Source organism: Trichoderma virens (assembly GCF_000170995.1).
Source record: "Trichoderma virens Gv29-8 chromosome Unknown TRIVIscaffold_87, whole genome shotgun sequence".
NCBI lineage: Eukaryota > Fungi > Ascomycota > Sordariomycetes > Hypocreales > Hypocreaceae > Trichoderma > Trichoderma virens.
In genome coordinates this window covers 779,713-798,599 of record NW_014013662.1, presented here as the reverse complement: position 1 = coordinate 798,599, position 18,887 = coordinate 779,713, and the positions used below count along the sequence as shown (strand labels likewise).

General features: G+C 51.0%; 7 protein-coding genes across 7 annotated transcripts; 3 read left to right on the top strand and 4 right to left on the bottom strand.

The window, feature by feature from the left end:
- Positions 1–1,840: 1,840 nt before the first annotated feature.
- On the top strand, positions 1,841–4,007 carry TRIVIDRAFT_205021 (uncharacterized protein; the record flags this gene model as incomplete). The annotated part of the gene is made up of 3 exons (XM_014096819.1): positions 1,841–2,230; positions 2,305–2,472; positions 2,553–4,007. 3 exons carry the CDS (start codon positions 1,841–1,843, stop codon positions 4,005–4,007), a joined length of 2,013 nt encoding a protein of 670 aa, XP_013952294.1.
- Positions 4,008–5,462: 1,455 nt separating this feature from the next.
- TRIVIDRAFT_44895 (uncharacterized protein) lies at positions 5,463–7,163 on the bottom strand (the record flags this gene model as incomplete). Its single annotated transcript, XM_014096818.1, has 1 exon — positions 5,463–7,163. The coding sequence occupies one exon, from the start codon at positions 7,161–7,163 to the stop codon at positions 5,463–5,465; it is 1,701 nt and encodes a 566-aa protein (XP_013952293.1).
- Positions 7,164–7,884: 721 nt separating this feature from the next.
- Positions 7,885–8,726, top strand: TRIVIDRAFT_67306 (uncharacterized protein; the record flags this gene model as incomplete). The annotated part of the gene is made up of 2 exons (XM_014096817.1): positions 7,885–8,560; positions 8,623–8,726. The coding sequence occupies 2 exons, from the start codon at positions 7,885–7,887 to the stop codon at positions 8,724–8,726; spliced, it is 780 nt and encodes a 259-aa protein (XP_013952292.1).
- A 297-nt stretch (positions 8,727–9,023) lies between these two features.
- Positions 9,024–10,526, bottom strand: TRIVIDRAFT_67305 (uncharacterized protein; the record flags this gene model as incomplete). Its single annotated transcript, XM_014096816.1, has 3 exons — positions 9,024–9,987; positions 10,046–10,259; positions 10,316–10,526. 3 exons carry the CDS (start codon positions 10,524–10,526, stop codon positions 9,024–9,026), a joined length of 1,389 nt encoding a protein of 462 aa, XP_013952291.1.
- A 268-nt stretch (positions 10,527–10,794) lies between these two features.
- On the top strand, positions 10,795–11,465 carry TRIVIDRAFT_67304 (uncharacterized protein; the record flags this gene model as incomplete). The annotated part of the gene is made up of 2 exons (XM_014096815.1): positions 10,795–10,797; positions 10,857–11,465. 2 exons carry the CDS (start codon positions 10,795–10,797, stop codon positions 11,463–11,465), a joined length of 612 nt encoding a protein of 203 aa, XP_013952290.1.
- Positions 11,466–12,933: 1,468 nt separating this feature from the next.
- Positions 12,934–13,912, bottom strand: TRIVIDRAFT_194528 (uncharacterized protein; the record flags this gene model as incomplete). The annotated part of the gene is made up of 3 exons (XM_014096814.1): positions 12,934–12,979; positions 13,057–13,721; positions 13,871–13,912. The coding sequence occupies 3 exons, from the start codon at positions 13,910–13,912 to the stop codon at positions 12,934–12,936; spliced, it is 753 nt and encodes a 250-aa protein (XP_013952289.1).
- Positions 13,913–16,720: 2,808 nt separating this feature from the next.
- Positions 16,721–18,801, bottom strand: TRIVIDRAFT_67302 (uncharacterized protein; the record flags this gene model as incomplete). The annotated part of the gene is made up of 2 exons (XM_014096813.1): positions 16,721–17,056; positions 17,110–18,801. The coding sequence occupies 2 exons, from the start codon at positions 18,799–18,801 to the stop codon at positions 16,721–16,723; spliced, it is 2,028 nt and encodes a 675-aa protein (XP_013952288.1).
- Positions 18,802–18,887: the final 86 nt, after the last annotated feature.

Genomic DNA, 18,887 nt, shown 5'->3' with positions numbered 1-18,887 from the left:
GAGGAGAAAGAAAACGACCGGGCTAATAGGCGACAAGTACACCGCATGTATCCCGGACCTGGCGAGACTGGCGAAGCGCAGGGACAGAAGCTGGAGAGAAAGTACCGAGTACAGCGCGTGTACGAGGCAAAGAAAGAAGCAAGAATGCCGGCTCCCATCTGTGCGGAAATGGCTTGCTCTTGGAGTGGCCAGTCAGAGGGAAAGCTGGTACGTAAGAAATGCAACGGTTTAGGAAGCCGTAGCCCTGCCGACCCCTGCCGCCGCCTGTAGCCCCACGGCTTTCCCTTTTTGCGGGAGTCGGGGGCTGCTAAAGAAGTGGGGATTACAGAAGGTACCCCCAAGTACCATCTATGTTTTGGGATTGGAGCTGAATTGTGCCATATGCGTTGGCGATGCTGGCATTGATGGTGCCTTGAATCAGTCCAGCCCCAAGCCAATAATATCATCACTGGTATATAATGCTACTGCCCAATCCGATATCTCTCACCGCATCACACGTCCAGCTCTTCGTAATACATTAGTTCAGGTAATTACATACAAGGTGCTAAGCAGTAATCCACCAACAGCTTTTCCCCGGGTACTTGGTGGTACAAGCGTTCGGGTTTGGCTCGGCATGCAGCACTCCGGAATACAGCCGGTGCAGCGCCAAAACAGCAAATCGGGCAGGGCGAGTCGCTAAAATCTGCTACGGCAGCTTGTCGCGGGAATGCCTTTGCATTGTGATTATGGAATTATTTTTGTTCTAGCACTGCATATGATGTCTTCTAGGGGACTTTATTCTCCGATCTAGCTGCATTGGGTCCCCGTTCATCCGGACGTGTCGCCATCCTCAATGGGCTTTTCTGCTTTACCATCTTCTTTTCTTGTTTTTTTTCTTCAACAAGCCCTGCAAATATGACGTTCCAAGATCCCGGCAGTCCCACTTGGCCGACATAAAATCGACGCCCAGCCGATTCGCTTCACCGCAGCCTTGCATCCGTTTCTTTAGCTTGCTTACGTAGCACTCGCAGAAACTTTCTCAAAAGGGAAATGCTCTGCCTCTAAAATCGAGCCGTTGACGCTGCCGACAACCGATCAGTCAGATGCAAGCTATTTCTTGCAGTGAATCATCCCTCTTGATGGATGCCGTCTTTTAGTGATGCCGACACGAGATGAGTGTTTTTTTTTTTGCATCGTGATATCGGCAACTGATTCGGCAGATGAAGATGCGGCATAAGATGACTTTGCTCTCACCTTTGTTTACTCATCTTTCCATGGATGCTCTGATGGCAAAGATGTCACATCTCTTTACTCCGGCGACGGACCTATACTGCACCGATCTTTTGCCAGGATGCCGACGACACTGATAAGATATGCTGCTATATACCTCCCTCTTTATCTTAGGCACTCATATAGTCGCACCCATACAGTCTTGCACCACGGCGAGCTCAGATGGCCATATAGCTAGAAATCGATCCCCTCAACAATTCGTCCCAACTACCTGGATGAAACGGCCGCTAATGCAGCAAACTCTCCCTCCGAGTTTCGCCAGCTGCGCCTCTTGTAGATATGCATTTGTCTGTGATTCACTGCCATCTTGACCCTGTGTTTTCCTCAGGCACCTACAAGGCTGTGAGGATGAAGCAAATGTCCAGTGAGGGCATTCTGCCGGTGTTAGTGATGGCAGCCCGCGCTGTATCAATTCCAGTACAGCAAAGTGCAGCTCACCGCCCAGGGCCTCTGCACTTCCTCGAATTCAGCTTCTTCTTCCATCTTGCAGCCTTCCTCTGCCTCCATCTTCTCTCGTCATCCCCCCTGCCACAACTTCAGAGCACACAGCCTTATTCTCGTCTTCACCACAATGGCTGTGCGAATCACGGATAGGCTAATCAATCTTACACCTCCTCCATCCAGCATGGTTTCCCCCACCACCTTCAGTCCAATGTCTGCCCATCATGAAGAGCAGGGCGATAACATCGTGTCTGCTGACCCAGGAGGCCAACGTGCAACCCCAAATGGGCTTGGCCAGTCGAATGTTTCCTCGTCTCAGTCGTTTGTCACTGCTCCGAGACGTGGATGTGGCTTACGAACCGAAGCAAACAACTCCAACGACAGCAACCAAACCAAAGGGGACCAGAATGAGTATCAGCGAAACTATAAGAAGCGAGCTGAATGTCTTGAAATTTTTCAAGATATCCAGGATGCTTTGTGGCAACAATTTCATCAGATGCAAACTATTGTATTTGACTCCGTATGTCGATAACTGATATCCATCACTTACACAAATGGCGAATGCAGATGGGCTAACATGAGGTATCCCAACAGAAAGAAATTGAATGCACGCTTCAAGAATTGTCGATCGAGGAATTCGATATCGAGCTAATTCGCGCCCTCCGTACATTGGGCAATTCTCTCACCGGAGTTCGGCATATCTTAAAGGGAAACATCGTTATGATGGAAGAAGCAAAGGCTGCTCCAAGCCCCTCCAGTTCTGTATGTGTGAGAAGATTATATCCGACAGTCATCTGTACATGTTGTAAGACGAGTGACATACTAATTGGATTGTGTGCTAGGTTGTTAGCAGTTCAACTCCACAGTCTGACGAACACGGAATGACAAACAGCAGAGTAGGATCGCCAGATACCGTCGAAACTGAGCCCGATCTTTTGCTAGATGATGTGACTTTCGATTTGGAAATCACCGGCACTTCTGATGTCGATGGGGATCGGCCAATCGACAACTGGAACATAGCATTGACAGAAGGAGATGACCCTTTTGTTGATGCCTCAGGAGAAGATGCCACTATTCCATTGGATTTGAACTATAAACCAGATGCAGCAGACATCCATATGCCTGCTTCACACACCGGAATGCGGAGTCGTCGCGTCATACTCAAGAACTTGCCGCCCGACGCAACGCTGCCATTGATCACACGAGGCATTCGATGCCATGGAGGGCTCGTCAGTATGATGATGATCAACACTGCTCCCATTTTTGGCGATAACACCAAAACGGCCATTCTAGAATTTATGCACCATCAGTCGGCGGTCCAGTTCACAAACGCCACCAATAAATCCCCTCTCTTGTACAAGGCCAAAAACGGTGACGTCTACAGCGCCGACCCATGGCTGGTCCCATCTTCCTCCTATGGCTTCGGCAGAATTGACCGAGGACTTATTGACAACAAGTGTACTCGTGTTCTTCTCCTTAAAGGATTTCCAAAAGAGTGCATATGGTACTTCATTAACGCTGTTGGAATGAACAACATCGCTTATGCTGACTATGATCAGAGCCTCGATGGATTCACAGTTGCATTTACGAGTCTATTCCAAGCAAACAAAGCTGATCGGCTCATCTTTCAAGGAAGGTTTTCTGACTTTTACACTATCAACCCGCAAGATGCAAAGTTTCGCATCTTCCTGCAGGATTCGACGCATGTGGTGGAGAGATCCAGAGTCAATGCTCGGCAGCTCGAAACTCCAATCATACACCGCTCAGGAGACGATTTTGAAGAGCAATGGAATCGTTATCCCTATAACGATTACCTGCCTCCTCACCTTCGAAAGGCGGCTGCTCAATCTGGCCCAACGCGGCTCTCTCTCAAGACACGCTTAGCCTTGCAGTACGACATTGACGAAAGCGAGGTCGACGACTATCTTGATGATCTCGAGAAGTACAAGGACACCGAATACCGCCTCATAGGCAGTTCCATCACCTTGAAGCGACGAAAATGGGGCTGGAGCATATCGGCTGAGGACGAGAACAAGCTCTTCCTGGCAAACACGCTCCACGAACCCGAATGGGCAGAGCACTGGGACGAACACTTTAAGTCGTGTGGTGAGATCAACCGCCGCAAATGGGAGCACTACGGCATGGTTGCCAAGCACCGCCGTGAGAAGGCCGCAGAACAGGGCCTCAGCCTGGACTCGGTACCAAAGTGCCCAAAGGGTTGTGAGATGGGATGCCGTGATATCAAGACAGTGCCCGCGGCGCCTGTTGTGAAGAAATTCTTTGAAAAAAGATACTGAGCTCATACGAAATTGGCATCGGATGGAGTTTGGGGGAAGGGAACACATTTGCTTATAAGGGATCTAAAATCGACTCGAACTGGTTATGGCTTTTATTTTACGGATTTCAAAGGGAAAAAGGTTTAGGGGCTTTCTTTTTCTCTTTCTTTTGTTTTCAGCTTCAGGCAGGTTTCATTTCACCTACTAGCTCTAAGTCCATCATGGGATCAGAGCATACGCCTTGCTACAGAGCATATTCTCAAAAGTTATTACATCAAAGTGTCAATATTGACGCTACGTTTCTAGCTAGCCGCTCTTCTTCCATAAGTTTGAAGATGAATCGTACATTCAGACTCTTTTACATATCATATTGCCCGTATTAAGCCACTTCCACGTCCCCATACAATCGTCTTAGCGCAGCTGCAGGTTTGCAGCTCGCCATAGCTCAAAACCAGGGGCGTGATGCCATACAGATGCCTATCTACTGTAGAGACTGAGGTCTACTATTAACCAATAAGCATCTCTCAAACCCCATCAATAGGATCAAACAAGCTGCTAGTGGCCAGATGAGATGATACTAAGAATCGTAGTTCGACATCGTTTCAACGCTTACGACTACTACTGGCTCCCCAAACTTCTACCAACTCGACAGCATACGGGCGTAGTTGCTTGGAGTACACAGTAGAAGCTAGGCATATTGTCAGACACCTTGATTGGACGAGATATCAGCAGTCAAACATATTTCAGGAATCATGACCACTCACGCTCACCACTGAATGATGCCAACACAAAAGTACAAATCACCCCAAGAACCTCCTCTTATCCCATCCCATCATCCACCTCATCAGCACCAAAAAAAAAAAAAAAAAAAAAACTACCCTCCTCCACCATGAACTTCTCGGGTGCTCCGGCCGGACTGACCATCCAAGAAATTGACGTGACATTTGCTTATTGAACGGTTTGTTGAGTCACATCATGTCTGCTTAATATGGTGGCAGAGGGAATAGCCATGAGTAATTTTGAACCGAAGTGAAGGTTCTTGTATTGTAGCTCCTGGTCAACCGTAGACAGACGACGAGAATCGAGGAGCCTACATAACGAAATGACAATATAAACTTTTCGTTAGTCATACCACGCCGAGTACATGTATATTCGACCCATTCAGTCATCAGAACCATCTGGCTCCAAGAAAAAAATACATGTTAAAAAGGGACAAGGCTGCTGCTTGTTTTCGCTTCTAACCCCAAGTGTGTAACCCGCCAACAATAGCAACACCAAATATGTATCAAAATTCCCTACGCCATTGTGCCATTCGCCTGCCCCCCCATAAAGACTCAAATCGAGTTCCAGCTAATATCATGATATCCATCGCACCGCCCTCCCTTCTGCGGGAAATAAAAAGTAAGAGTAAGAAAAATAAAAGTAAGCCAAATAAAATAAACCGCGTTCTAAGCCAAATGTGTTTGTTGGAAACAGTCATGAAAACCCCTGAAATACGCCAAGTGCAGTTGAGAGAGTGCTGGCGGTTGGCCAGAGACTCTGGCTTTGCAGCTCATCCTCACCACCTTCTGTGACGACGAAGAATTCGTCCTGTCCATCTCCAGTGAGCTCATCTTCCTCGCCATCGTAACCTTCGTCCATCATTTCAGGGCTGTCCTGGTCTCCAGCAAAAGCCTCACTAACGCTTCGATATTTTCTGTCAACTCCAGGCCATATCAGTTTTGATTGCTTCGAGGAACCTTGTTTGTGGGTGCTCTGCTTGGAAATGCCATTCTTGGGGCCAGTCTGTTTGGGCTTGCTCAACCCCTTGGCGGGATTAGCCTGTTTGCTTGTCCCCGATTCGGCCAGGGTTTTCCTTCTACTCTTGGATATTTTGAAAAAGTTCCGCACAAGGTTTGCCGGGATGTTTTCTTCAGGCTCCCAAGTCTTCTTTTGGTCCGGCGGCCAGTCGCCCTCCCAACTGACCCTAAAATACCTTACCAGGCCACGGCCATCCACCTCGTAATACTCGACGTCTTCTATCCTCTCCACTACCCAATCATTCTCTCCTTGAGGCTCCGACTTTGGGGTTCCGTCTTCAGACCTCGGCCGTTTCCTCGATTTCTTTGGCTTGGCTTCTGTCGGATTGCTTTCAACTGCCTTGCCTTCTTCTTCACTGACGACTACATTCTGGGGCTTCGGTCTCTTAATATGTGCCAGAGGTATGAATGACGACAACTCCAACTCTTGCTGGGTCTGATTGGTTTGTTTGGCGGATGATGTTGGCTGCGGTAAGCTTTGCGCTTTGGTTGACGTCCGCTCCTCGCTGCTCAACTTTGCTGGTTTCCTGGACTTCATCATTGAGTCCAGTATGGAAGGACCCAACAGCTTTTTTGGCTTCGTAGGTATAGTGGTTGCTTGTAGGCCATCTCGCATGGCCTGGGGTGGCTCGCTGGGTAAAGAGCTTTCTGTGTCTTCAGACATCTCGTCCTCCGCGGGTAGGTAGCCATGCAAGCTCTGAAACTGCTCCTGAGCAATCTGCCGCGATGGGCTTCCTTCTTCGTCTGACAGCCATTCAAACTCTTCCAGTCTGGCCTTTTTGGGCGTCGAAAGGCTCATGGCACCCTTCTTATGCCGTGACTTTGCTTGGGCAGCGGTTTCAGGCTCGGCTACAACTGCAGACTCTATCTGGCTGTGTGCCGGTGGCCTTCCCCTCTTCTTCTTCTTTTGTGGTGCCACTAGGTCTGATTTACGCTCTGCTTCCAGTTTCTCCTTTTCGTCGTCCAAGTCCTGCTCCAGCCGTGCTTCAAAGTCTTCGAGGGTTCGGGGGGAGACGTAGTCTAGAACTTGCATGGCCGGAACCAGCTTGCTCGCAGCTGGAAGGTCGGGCCACCCAATCAAGTACATCATTCGTTTTGGCAGAGGTCGACCATTAGGCGCAAGTCCCGGCGAGGGGAGCAGGAGGCGCTCGATGATGTAGGCGGTCGAGTCGCCCGGAAGAAGCAGCGATATCGGCTGTACCGGCGGCCCGCTGCCCGGTACATAGTCGGCAGGTTTCGAGGCGAGAGGAATAACAATTCGCGATCTTGTCGAGGGGCTTTCGAGACTTGGCTTGCGCTTCGGATCGGCTGGTCGAGACAACGGCGCGATGCCTCGACCAGCCAGGCGGCGATCCCGGAACTCGGGATCGAAGCGCATCATGAAAGGGTGCTGCGGGGGAGACGGGCGAGCGAGCAGCCAACGGGTCTATTCATCGTCTGCATCTACGGTCTAATCGGCGCGGCCTCGACTGGTGCCGCGAGCGGTTGGGAATCGGTGAGCTGCTGAGGTGAAGTTGGACTGGACAAATGAATATTGCAGACACGCGAAGTCGAGACGAAGAGATAAGGATGACTAAGCTGGCTGCTCTTTGTTCCTCGTTCTTTGTTGCTTGATCTCTTTGAACTGCCTGTCACGCTCCATCTGCCACATCCACTGCTGACGGCACTGTACTGTTATATTCATCAATAATGGTAGCATCTAAATCTCATTGAATTGGCATCCTTCTCCCCCGACCAGCTCGTATTCCACCTTCTCCAGCGTGCATTTGATCCCATGTGAATGGCAAAAGTACCCGCTTCCTCTATGCCTTAGTGCCCCCATTCCCTCGTTTAGGCGTTAAGCTCGCTGTAGCTCAGCGCAATCCGGTGGGGAACCCTTGTCACAAGCTGCTAAAGCACCACTAAAGCCGAAGCAGAGAGCAACCGCAACTCTACATCTCAAATCCTCAACCCTGGCAAAAAAAAAAAAGTGCCCGTCCAAAAAAAAGTCCGCGATACAACAGAAAGGCAATTGTCCTCGCACTCTCGCCGGCTCCTCCTCGCCGATTCTCCTCTCAACAGTCAGATTCTCCAATTGGCGAACGCCCCTCGCACTCGCCATGTCGTCGCCGCTCAAAACGCTGTGCATGCGCATCCCCGCAGCGCCGAGCAGCCTCGTTCGATGCTGCCCTAGAGCTTCGTTTTCGCCCTCGCAGCTCTCTGCGCGCGCCCAGCCCGGCGCCTTTGCGCTGACCAAGTCCTTTGCGCGCGCGAACCACAGCCTGTCCGTCTCAAGCTCCCTCTCAAAACCCAGCTCCAGCGCCGCCTCAAGCCCGCGGCCGTCCATCGTCAGCCTCGTCGCAAGAGGCTCCTCCCCCACCTCATCGTCATCGGTCCGGCTCTACTCCAGCTCGCCCTCCACGACCGGCTCCTCCTCCTCCCCGGCCCTCGACTGGAACTCCTTCTTCAAGCTCCGCCTCCGCCGCCGGCGCATCCAGCTGCTCTTCTCCGTCGTCACGGGCCTCATCGGCGGCGCGGCTGGCACCATCGTTTTAGCCGAGGGCTTTGCCGAGCCGCTGATTGCGCAGATCCCGCTCGATCCCTTCTTCACCCTGGGCATCATGACCATGGCCTGCGCCGGCTTGGGCTGGCTGATTGGACCGACGCTGGGCAACCAGGTGTTTTACATCATCAACCGACGCTTCAAGACGCAGATGATGCAGAAGGAGGGCGAGTTCTTTGCGCGTGTTAAGAGGCACCGCGCTGACCCTACAAACTCGAGCGCGGGCAACCCAGGTATGCGATTCGGTTCAATGATATTTGTATACGTATGGCATTTCTAACACTCATACTCGCAGTGCCCGATTTCTATGGCGAAAAGATCCAGAGCGTGGCCGGATACCGAAGGTGGCTCAAGGACCAGCGAGCATTCAACAAGAAGAAGTCGGCCTCCTTTGTCTAAGCCGGGAACGCATACGACTGGGACGAAGACGAAATGGAAGCAATGAAAATTTGTGGATTAGCAACTGTATTGTGTAAGAAGAAAATCTCTCTCTCTTTTCCTCCTTTCTGTTTTGTGACAGCATGCTCCTTTGACGCTGCTTGGATGGATCTAAAGGAGGAGAAAAACTGGACCCCGTTCCCTCGCTGCAGCAGACAGATGGCTTGGGAATGTGGGCGTGTAGTATGTACGTGTATTATGTATAATGAGAAACTCTCGTGTTCGCATCTATTCATTGGTGGCCTCCATCTATTTGTACTATATGAAAGGCAAACTCGGATCAACGGCAGCTTTCCAAGCCTTTAACCCACCCAAGATATCCCCAATGAAACGCTCCCCATTACGATCTACCCCCAAGTCTTTCAACTTTTTCGTCGCAATCTGCGAATCATTGCCCACTCGGCACACAATGTATATCGGTGCATCAGGGGGCACATCCCCTGGTATCAAATCAGACAGCTCTGATCCTTCTCCGCGATGAGCTGTAAACCGTCCAATGGGAATGTTGATGGAGCCCCGAATGTTGGACAAGCCGAAATGCTCCTTTTCTCTCACATCGAGCAAGAGATGAGTCTTGCTCTCCCGTGATATCCGCTCGTACTCGACCACTGAAATGCGCTCCTCTGGCTGAAGCAGCTTGACGGGCTGATTGACGCCGCAAAACTGGATATAATCCATCGAAGTCTTGAGCTCATTCAGCGTCAAAGCCGAATCATCCCCTGCACAAGCAAAGCATCCTTTCCTCTTACCCCTCATCCTGACCGTCCGGAACGGAACATCGCCCATGGCACTGAAGAGTAGCATCCCAACCTGTTTCACGGCTTCTTCATCCCCAGCACGACTCTTCAAGTGATCCCCCCGTACAAGCAATTTGATCGCTTCCAGTGCCTGCAATACACCCATGACACCCACCACAGGCCCTATGATCCCCCCCTCGCCACAGCCAATGACGCTCTCCGGGGGAGGAGGCTTTGGGAAGACGCAGCGGTAGCAGGGGCCCTTTCCGGGAGGATTGTTGAGCACAATGAGCTGGCCCGAGGTCTGGAATGCAGAGGCAGAGATGAGTGGTTTGGAGAGAAGAACGCAAATGTCGGAGATGAGATAGCGTGAGGTGGGATGATCTGTGCAGTCGAGAACAAGGTCATACTGAGAGACGATTTCCTCGGCGTTTTGAGGCGTGAGATGTGTAGCATGAGCACGATACGTAATTGTAGGATTCAATCTAGGCACAGAGTTAATATCCGTCGTGTCCATCTTCATCGTCATAAGAGAAAACTCACCCCTTCAAATACGTCACGGCGCTGTCAACCTTCATCATCCCAACCCTGTCCGTCGAATGCGCAACCTGCCGATGCAGATTCGACGCCTCAACCGCATCGCCATCCACAAGACCCAGCGTCCCAACACCAGCACCAGCGAGATACGCCGCCGCAGGACACCCCAGGCCACCTGCGCCGACAAGGAGGACCTTGGCGTGCTTGATATTTAGCTGACCTGAATTTCATTCAATCAGCAGGCAATTCATCTCTGTCCAGTGATGGAGCAAATACCTTGGAGGCCAAAGTTGGGCACAATCATCTGTCTGCTATACCTCTCATAATCGCTCTCCGCAAGCGGCCACTTCCACTCTCCCTCGCCTTCATCCTTGTCATTTTCAATCCCAGCGCTCAGCTTTTCAGCGTCGACAAGCTGCGCTCGCAACTGCACCAGCTCCGCCTCCTTTTCCGCAATCTCTCTTCGCAGCTGCTCTATTTTATCCATATCTTCACCGAAAACATACGCTCTGTTTTCTCCCTGGAATCGTAAAAAAAATGATAACAAAAGTCTAAAGTTTGGTTGGCTTATAAGAAGTTTCGCCCACATCTTAGCACATACCAGGCACTACACCGGTTACCCCACCCACACCTCGGTCAGCCCCCCCTCTCACCGAACTCGATTCTCCACCAAAAAATCATCCATCACCAACTTTTTCTCTTATCTCATATCCTCACATGTGACACCCAGCAAAATCCCCCTCCTCTCCCTCAAAATGGTATGCATTCTCTCCAATCCCAATTTTTAACCTCCAGCTAACACACTCAACCCTCACAGGCCCCCCAAAAACCATCCGCCACCGCCCTCCGCCACGCCCGCATCACAAACTCCATCCACCCGCTCGCCCCCCAAAAGACGTTCCGCGCAAACGCCTCAACAACAGACTCCTTCCTCTCCTCCAAGCGCGACAAGCGCACCATCAAGCACTCCTCCTTCGTCTCCCGCATCTCCTCCACAGCCCGCATCTCCAAATCCGCAAAGCCCCGCCGCCGCGCAAAGAAGAACGCCACCCTCAGCTCCCTCGACAGTCTCGCCGATGCGCTGCCCGAGCTCGCCGACGGGGAGGGCGCCGCCGAGATCCTTGATGGCAAGATTAAGCACCAGAGCTTGCGCAGCAAGAAGGGTGCTTTGAAGAGGAAGGAGAGGCTGTTGAAGGGCGAGATGGCGAGGTTTGGTGTGAGCATGGCGCAGCTGTCGCATTTGCCTGCGCAGCAGCAGCAGAATGCGATTCCACAGCCTGAGAAGTCTTCGTTGCCTCCGTTGACGATATCTAGCGGGACAGCTACCTCGGCGCCAGCTCCGGCGGCGTCGAATAGATGGGCTGCGCTGAGGGGATATATTTCTGCCACCATGGAGCAGAATCCGGCATTTGTGAACAAGGATTAGGATTGATATGGGAAAATCTACATGTGGAAAGGGGAATCTGCGCTGCTGATATTCAAATCAGGAGCGGTTGCAATGGCATTTCGAGAGTCAAAGACAAGATGTGGCAGAGGCGGAACAAAATATCCACGGATTCAGCACGGGTGATGCTTGAACAATCAATATACGGCTATATAAAATGGTAGAGTTGGGAGTTTTGGAGCTCGGGTTTTAATTCAATCATCCATTTATTGATCAGTACTTGCAATTCAAATGCTCTGATAAAAGAAATGCTATGCCTAAAGACGTCCCTCCCGTCTTTGTTGAGTCAAATCCTCATCTGCCTCGACATTGCGTCGATGGCTGTAAATGCCATGCCCGGTAGCGCCATGTCCCCCCCCTTTTGCTCTGAAGCCGTCATGGTCATATCTCGTAGCGAAAAATGAAAATAACAGAAAATTGGTATCGTCTCGTTCCTCAGTCATCTCTCCTTCTGTCGGCATACCTTGCCGCTGTACAATCATCAAGCTCATTCAAAGTCTTTGATTTCCTCCCCGATCCTGCGGTATGTTGTCTGCCTCCACATTATCATACCCTATCCAACGCCAATGATGCAACAATAGCTTATCAAAACACTCAAGACCAAACTCGCTATGAAAAGCGACATGTTGGTTGTTCAACAAGAACAGAAAAGAAAAGAAAAGCAGAAATAAAGTAAAACACGATGCGATCAAACAGAATGGCTCGGTGAGCCATCGCTCGTTGGCTTGATTTTGCGCAAGCACCAGCCGAAAATCTATTCCAAGGCTGCTTTGAGACCACGGTCCTTGATTGGCATGGCTTTGGCGGGTTTGGCCGTGACAGCGGGTGGCTTGGGACTGGGGCTGGGGTTAGACTTTTTAAGCCCCTTGTTGGACGCAAACTTCAACTCAAGCATGGTCGGCTTGTTGGGATCGCGAGGCGGCTGAACAATCCTGAGCATGCGGACAGGGGTCGGAGTGCTCTGCGAGCTCCGTGGGGACTTGGTGGGAGTTCTTGGAGATTTGGTGACGCCTGGAGAGCTGCTCTTTGGAGACTGACTGGACTTGGTAAAGCGCTTAGCAGAAGATGGCGATGGCAACTGCCCCTTGCCAGCTGTTGTTGCTCTCGTCGTAGGTCGTTGGGTTTGCGCGACTGTCTTGGAAGCGCTAGTTTTTGGTGAGTTTGTTTTTGGAGTGATCGCCTTTGCGACAGTCGTCTTTGAGTTGCTTGTTTTCGGGTCCTTTGTCTTCACATCCTTTGTCTTCGAGCCCCTTGTCTTCATGGCGCCTGTTTTGGAATCTTCAAGCTTCGCATCAACAGCCTTTGACTTGGCCACCTTTGGCCCAACTGCCTTTGGCTTGTCCACCTTTGCATCGTCGGGAAGAACAGGTAGCTGCTTAAATCCGCCGCCTCCGCGTTGCTCAGCCAAAATCTTCTCGAATTCTTCCCAAGAGCCGTAGCGAGCAGCTTTCTATTCAATTCGCGGGGGAGTCTTGGTTGAGGTAAAGGGACTCGCACTTCTCCTTGCACCTCTGTTAGCCATCGCATATCAACAGAAAGAATAAAAACGGGAACTTGAACAGGAGACACTCACGATCGGCGACGCTCTCCCTCTTTGCGCAAGTTTTCAATAATCTTGAGCATCTCTTTCCGGCCACCGTTGCTATCGACCATCTTTCCAGCCATGCTCATGGATACCTTTTCCCGCGCATTGGCCACCAGCAGGCGCTTGACAAGCAGGTGCCGCATCAAAAGACAGACAAACACGCCGCAGTCGCTGCCGTTTTCCTGCTGAGGCGAGTCCTCCAGATTGATGAATCGAATTTGCCGTCCGACAATGCTGCCCAGCTTTCGCGTCGCAAGGGCGGCCTCTGCATAGTTGGCGCCACCAAGTGAGTCGTAGTGAAAGGCAATGCCGTCGAGAACAGAGACCAGGAGCAGTGACCAGTGGCTTCCGCCTTCGGCCATGGCAACATTGCGATTGTCGTTGATGGGCAGGAAGACGTGGGTGACCTTGGAAAAGTCGGGCAGGGCAGCCTGGACATGGCGCATATCGGGCTCCTTCATGAGCAGAAAGGTCATGCTGGGACGCAGCAGGATGATGCGGGCCTGGGGAAAGCGCGGAAGCGTCTCGTGCTCGAGATACTCTTCCCAGAAGGCAATGTTGTTGTCGGTCAGCCAATCATTTTTCAGCGATTTGATGTCTTCGACGGTGAGGAGGACATCATAGTAGCTGAGGTAGGCCTTTTCGGGGGAGAGCTGCCGATCCATGACGTTAGTTTGTAAACGGGGACAAGAAGGGCGTGTAAATGGGAAGCAAGAGGAGCATCGGTAGAGGGAGAAGAGGGTGCAAGTTGTTATCAAATCAAAAATGCAAATAAAAGGAAAAAGAAAAGACATTGCCATACAGAATCGCCAAAATGGCGGGCCATGCGCTGTCGGAACGGCATCCTGTGCTTGCGCCTCTTCCTCTTGCTATGCGAATCGTCGCGCGGCGTCGACGCTCGGCTGCTGGCCCAAGGACGGATTGACTCGGACGAGCTTGTGCTGCTGCCGGAGCTTGACTCGCGGCTTCGGTAGATGAAGGAAAAGCCGGTGAAATGACTGCTAGAGAGGCGGAACAAGAGCAGACAGATGAGGATCAGATATTTTGCAGACGAATTAAAGAGTAGAAGTAGAAGAAAAGAGGAAAGAAGAAAAAAAAAAGTGTGTGTAAGGCGAGAGAGAGGCGGCAGATTAAGAAAACGGGCTTGAAAAAATAAATGCGGGGCTTTGGGGTCGGTCCAGGTTTTGGATCCGGCTTTCTGAAGCGAATCTCAAAATGCGATGAAACGGGCGATGACGGAGGGTGACAGGGTGATGTCAAGGTGAAGGGCGAAAAAGTGAGAGATGAAGATTTGATGTGAAGGAAGAGTGAGTCGTGATGTTTGTGTGTGCCTCTTAACAAAGGTATCCTGCAGATGCAACAAAGAATCGCAGCAGCATGCAGATAAAAAAAAAAAGAGGTAGCCAACGGGAATGACGAGCGGCCACCAAGCAATTAATTAAGAGGCATGATATGCATGCACGCACAAGGCAAGCAATCAATCAAAAGTCAGGTGGGCGTCGCGACACAACGTGAAGCCAAAAGTATAAGCCGTTTCCTCTCTCTTCTGTTGACCCCCCCTCAAAAACGCCCGGAGACACCGGCACAAGTGAGAGCGTGTGGGCTGTGCCTTGCACTTGCGTCACTGCAGTTGAGGCGTCGAGCTGAGCCTAGCAGCGTTTTTAGGTAGAAGAGAAAAAAAAAACATGCGATGAATCAGAATGGGCAGATGACTCTCTCCCCTTGACGGGTAAACCGGGTATGGTTGACGCCAAGCCAGGTAGGTAGTGGTGAGATAGGTAGATAGATCATAGCCAGGTATAAGATAGTAGGAGATTTCAGCTCTCACCTCCAGTGTCCGGTGGGCGAGGACGACGCCGACGATGACCTTGAACCTTGAGAACGCATGTTGTGTTTTTGTTTTTGTGTTTGACTTCAATCTCTCACAGTTTCGTCTTCAATCTCGTTTGTTGGTGTCGTCGCCCCGTGGGTTTTTATCCTCCTCCCCGCAAGGTTAGGCACCAAAAACGAAGCACGGCAAACCACCAAGCAAGAACCGCTTCTCGCCAATCCCAACTGCCGTCGCCTCGATGCAGCCAATCGTCAAGCACTCGCTGGAATCAAATCAATCAATCGCAGGCCAACAACGCAGCAAACAATCCGGAACCAAGCCAGAAAGGAACAAAAAAGAAAAAAGAGAGCGTCCCCAGGCCCAAAAGATATACTCCTCGCCTGTCTGCCAACCAGCCAACCACTTACAAACCACCCCCCATCTCGCCATCTCCATCTCCGTCTCCTCCTCGGCCCCCATCCTCCCTTGTTTTCTTTCCTCATGCCCACCGCCGCCTTTTCGTTTGCAATTGTTTGAGCCTCTCGCTTCTCTTCATTTGCCCAGGCCTGCGCTCCCTCATGCCCGTTTCAGCTACCCGCTGGCATGCACGTCACGTCACCTTTGGGTCGGGAACCCGGGCTTGTCTGTAACCATCATCCACCACAGACCCCCTTTTTTCCTTCTGTCTTCTCCTTCTTTTCCCTTTTTCCCGTTGCCTCTCCATGTCCTGCTGCGGCCTCTCTTCTCCTCCATCTCACCAACATACTGGGTAGTATCTATCTGTATTTCTCCGTATCCACACAAGCAGCAATGCATCTCCATACCTACCTAGTCTATCCTTCACAACCACTACCACACCACACCCACTCCTACTCCCACCTAATACTATACTACTACTAATGTGTACCCTCGGCATCGTCACACCCATCGTAGGCATGCATCCTGTGCCCCCCAACGCTCTGTCTTACTCCCATTTCTCGCCGCCTCACATGCCAACTCTGCCGCTACCCCACAAGCCCTGCGTCTTACAAGTGCTCGCTGGCAACTTGGCATCCCCAGCCGCTCACCCGCTCACCCGCTAGCTGCATTGCGTCCTTCGTGGTCCCTACCAGCAATGCCAACTGACATCAATCCATGACACCAGTCTTTGGCCTTGCTTGAGGCTGATACTACTACCAACTCACCTAGCACCCATTAGGTACCTGTATCTACCTGCCTATCTACACTACTTCTACCGGGCGCATAGATGGGTGCTACTGTAGGTACATGACATACATGGAGCGATGGAGATCCCGGTATCGCAACAACAACAGCTTCTCTCACCGCCGGCTCTCCCTGTCATCCTCCCCTCTTTGCGAGCCTCGTGTCATCCGGCACTTATAATCTAGGTAGGCAGGTTAGATTAATAAATAGTAGAATTCCCTACACCTCCGTAATGCCCGGTTTGAGACAGCAAAACGCCCTGTCTCAGACCAAAGCTTGCATCATGATTCCAGGCCCCCAAGATGCTCCAGCTCCTCATTGGCTGCAACCCACATCACATCATGCATCATGCAGCTCTACTAATACATGCTAGCAGTACTCAGTACCTCGGGCTAATTCGCCTATTCCACGAGATACAGAGTCATGATTCACGCGTTTGACAATTGGGCTCATCTATCTCTGCATTCATTATTCATTTGGCTTGCATTAATTACTAGATTCCGGATTGCTACAGCACAAACGGCAATCAACAACACCAAACAGTACTATACGCTGGCCTCTTGCAAGTAGATACAGGCATCACTGGGACCAAATACACAGCCACAGCCTTTCATCTCGCTGAACCCCCCACGTCTCTCTTCAGAACATAACACTGTTGTCCCCGGTCACCGCATCCCGGATGGCCCGTAGGCTTAGGCGTGCTTGACTGTATGATCGATGTCGAGATGCCATCACATTATCCAAGTCCACTGCCGCTTTTTCTCTGCTTGAGCTGTGGTCTTCAACTGTCTTTGTAGCCGCCTGCAGCTTCTTGCCAAACAGTCCACTATCTCTTCGAAATGTAGTCTCCAAATTGCTACTATCTTGTACACACTGCTGCTTCAAGTGTGCTACACTATCGTAGCCTCTGTTGCGATACGTCTCTGCAACATTGATGACGGCTGCCTTTTTGTCGTCTAAGCGGGCAATTAATTGCTAATGAGCGGTCAGCGGCTGTCTCCTTAAACAAGGAGATGATTGCTACTCACGTCAACTACCCGGCGCATCTGAGTTTCTGCATGATTGGGAACCACAGTACAGGCCGGTTTGCCTCCACTAGGCTCCTGAGCCGTCTCATCATGTCCAAGGAAACTCTTCATAATCTCATCGTGCAGTTTCTTTCCCATGCTAGATTTGTGTTTTGGGGCCGGTTCCCTATCGCTCACACGCCGCAGCCATTGGGACGAAGATCTGCCTTCAATGTCTCTGAAAGCACCACCATGCTGTTGCTCAATATGTCTATCCTTCGATTCGCTCCTCAAAAATGATGAAGATTGCACCTCAGCGGGCTGCTCTGGACGACTGGTCATGGGAGGATGCGGTTTGGCAGGCACAGACTCAACATTCTCTGGATGTATTGTATCGTTAATAACAACAGGACTGCCCTTTTCTGATACGCTAAACTGCCGAGAAAGTCTTTTTCTCTTCGCCACGTTCTCTTCCACAGGCGCTCTCCTGGATTCATTCAGATTATTGATCCGCTTGTCAATAGCCGCTGGTAGACAGAGTCGTTGTTGCCCTGGTTCCTGCATTTCATTAATGAAGTCGCCATTGCTGGCAGAATGAATCCTTATGGGTTCGTCACACTCGACGGTGTTTGCCAGGTCATCCAGGCATTCTGAGGGAGTTTCAACCAGTGGCTGGACTGATTTGCCGATGAAGGCGGCAAGGTCTTTACCTCTGGCTGGGGGTGGATTGTTTGGAGCTGGCTGAATCTCTGGTTTGGCCTTTTTATGTTGTCGGGGCCGTTTCGGTCTCGGCTTTGGCTTTTGAGAGACTGGCACCGGCGAGCTTGAGTCCTTTGCTGCTTCTTGCAAGGCTCTGACGATCGGTAGTCTTGTAGCTACTGGTTTTTTCTTGCTGACAGAAACAGTGACGATTTCTTGAGTATATGGGTCAAATCTTATCGGGTCTTTCGCTCTTTGTCGACTTTTCTTCACTTTTGTCTGAGGAACCGCCTTGGCTGACCGGCCTTGAATGTCTCTGCTGGCTGTTGGCTCGTCGGCATTCAACTCAGCGGCGGGCTGTGTAGGTGCCACGACTTTTCTCGGAGTGGAGTCGTATAGCTCTTCAGCAGGTAAATGGGCCGGCGAAGAAGGTGGTACATCTTCGGAAATGTTATGAGACGGGCTTCTACCCGGGGGGCTGTCATCGAAGTTCCATATATCTTTGTATCCGCTGCTAACCCCAAAAGGAGAGCTGCGGCGAGCAGTCGATGCTGTCTCTGAAAAGTCAACTTGCTTTTCTGGCGTTGATGACTGATCTGCTCCTTTTGAGTTGACAAGTGGCATCGTATCTGGAAGCTTATTCTTTTCCGAGGTAGGACTTGAAAAGGGTGCGATGGACTCTTCGAAATCCCAATCATCGTCTGCGAAGAGTTCCCCAAGATCTGCGGGTGAACTTCGTTTGGTGTTATTTGCGGTCGATCCGGCATCTGACCATGAAAATGGCTTCACAGTGTGCAGGTCTCCATCATGAACGGGGTTTCCATCTTCTGAATCGCCAAAGGAGCATCCACTTGCATTTTGTTGTGAAGATTGGGGGATGTCAGTCTCTTTTGCTGCGGGGTGGCTTGATTTATCTCCAGGTCTGCTCGGAGTGACCTCAAGTTCGTTGAACTTTGTGGCCACTCTTTGCATCCGGGCATGCGTGTTGGGCTTTGGGCGTAATTGAGGAGCCATCTCAGAAGTATCACGACGGGGGAAAAGGGAAGAGTTTCAAAGATGAAGAACGAAGAAGCTTGATGAATGGAAGAAAAAGAAGAAGA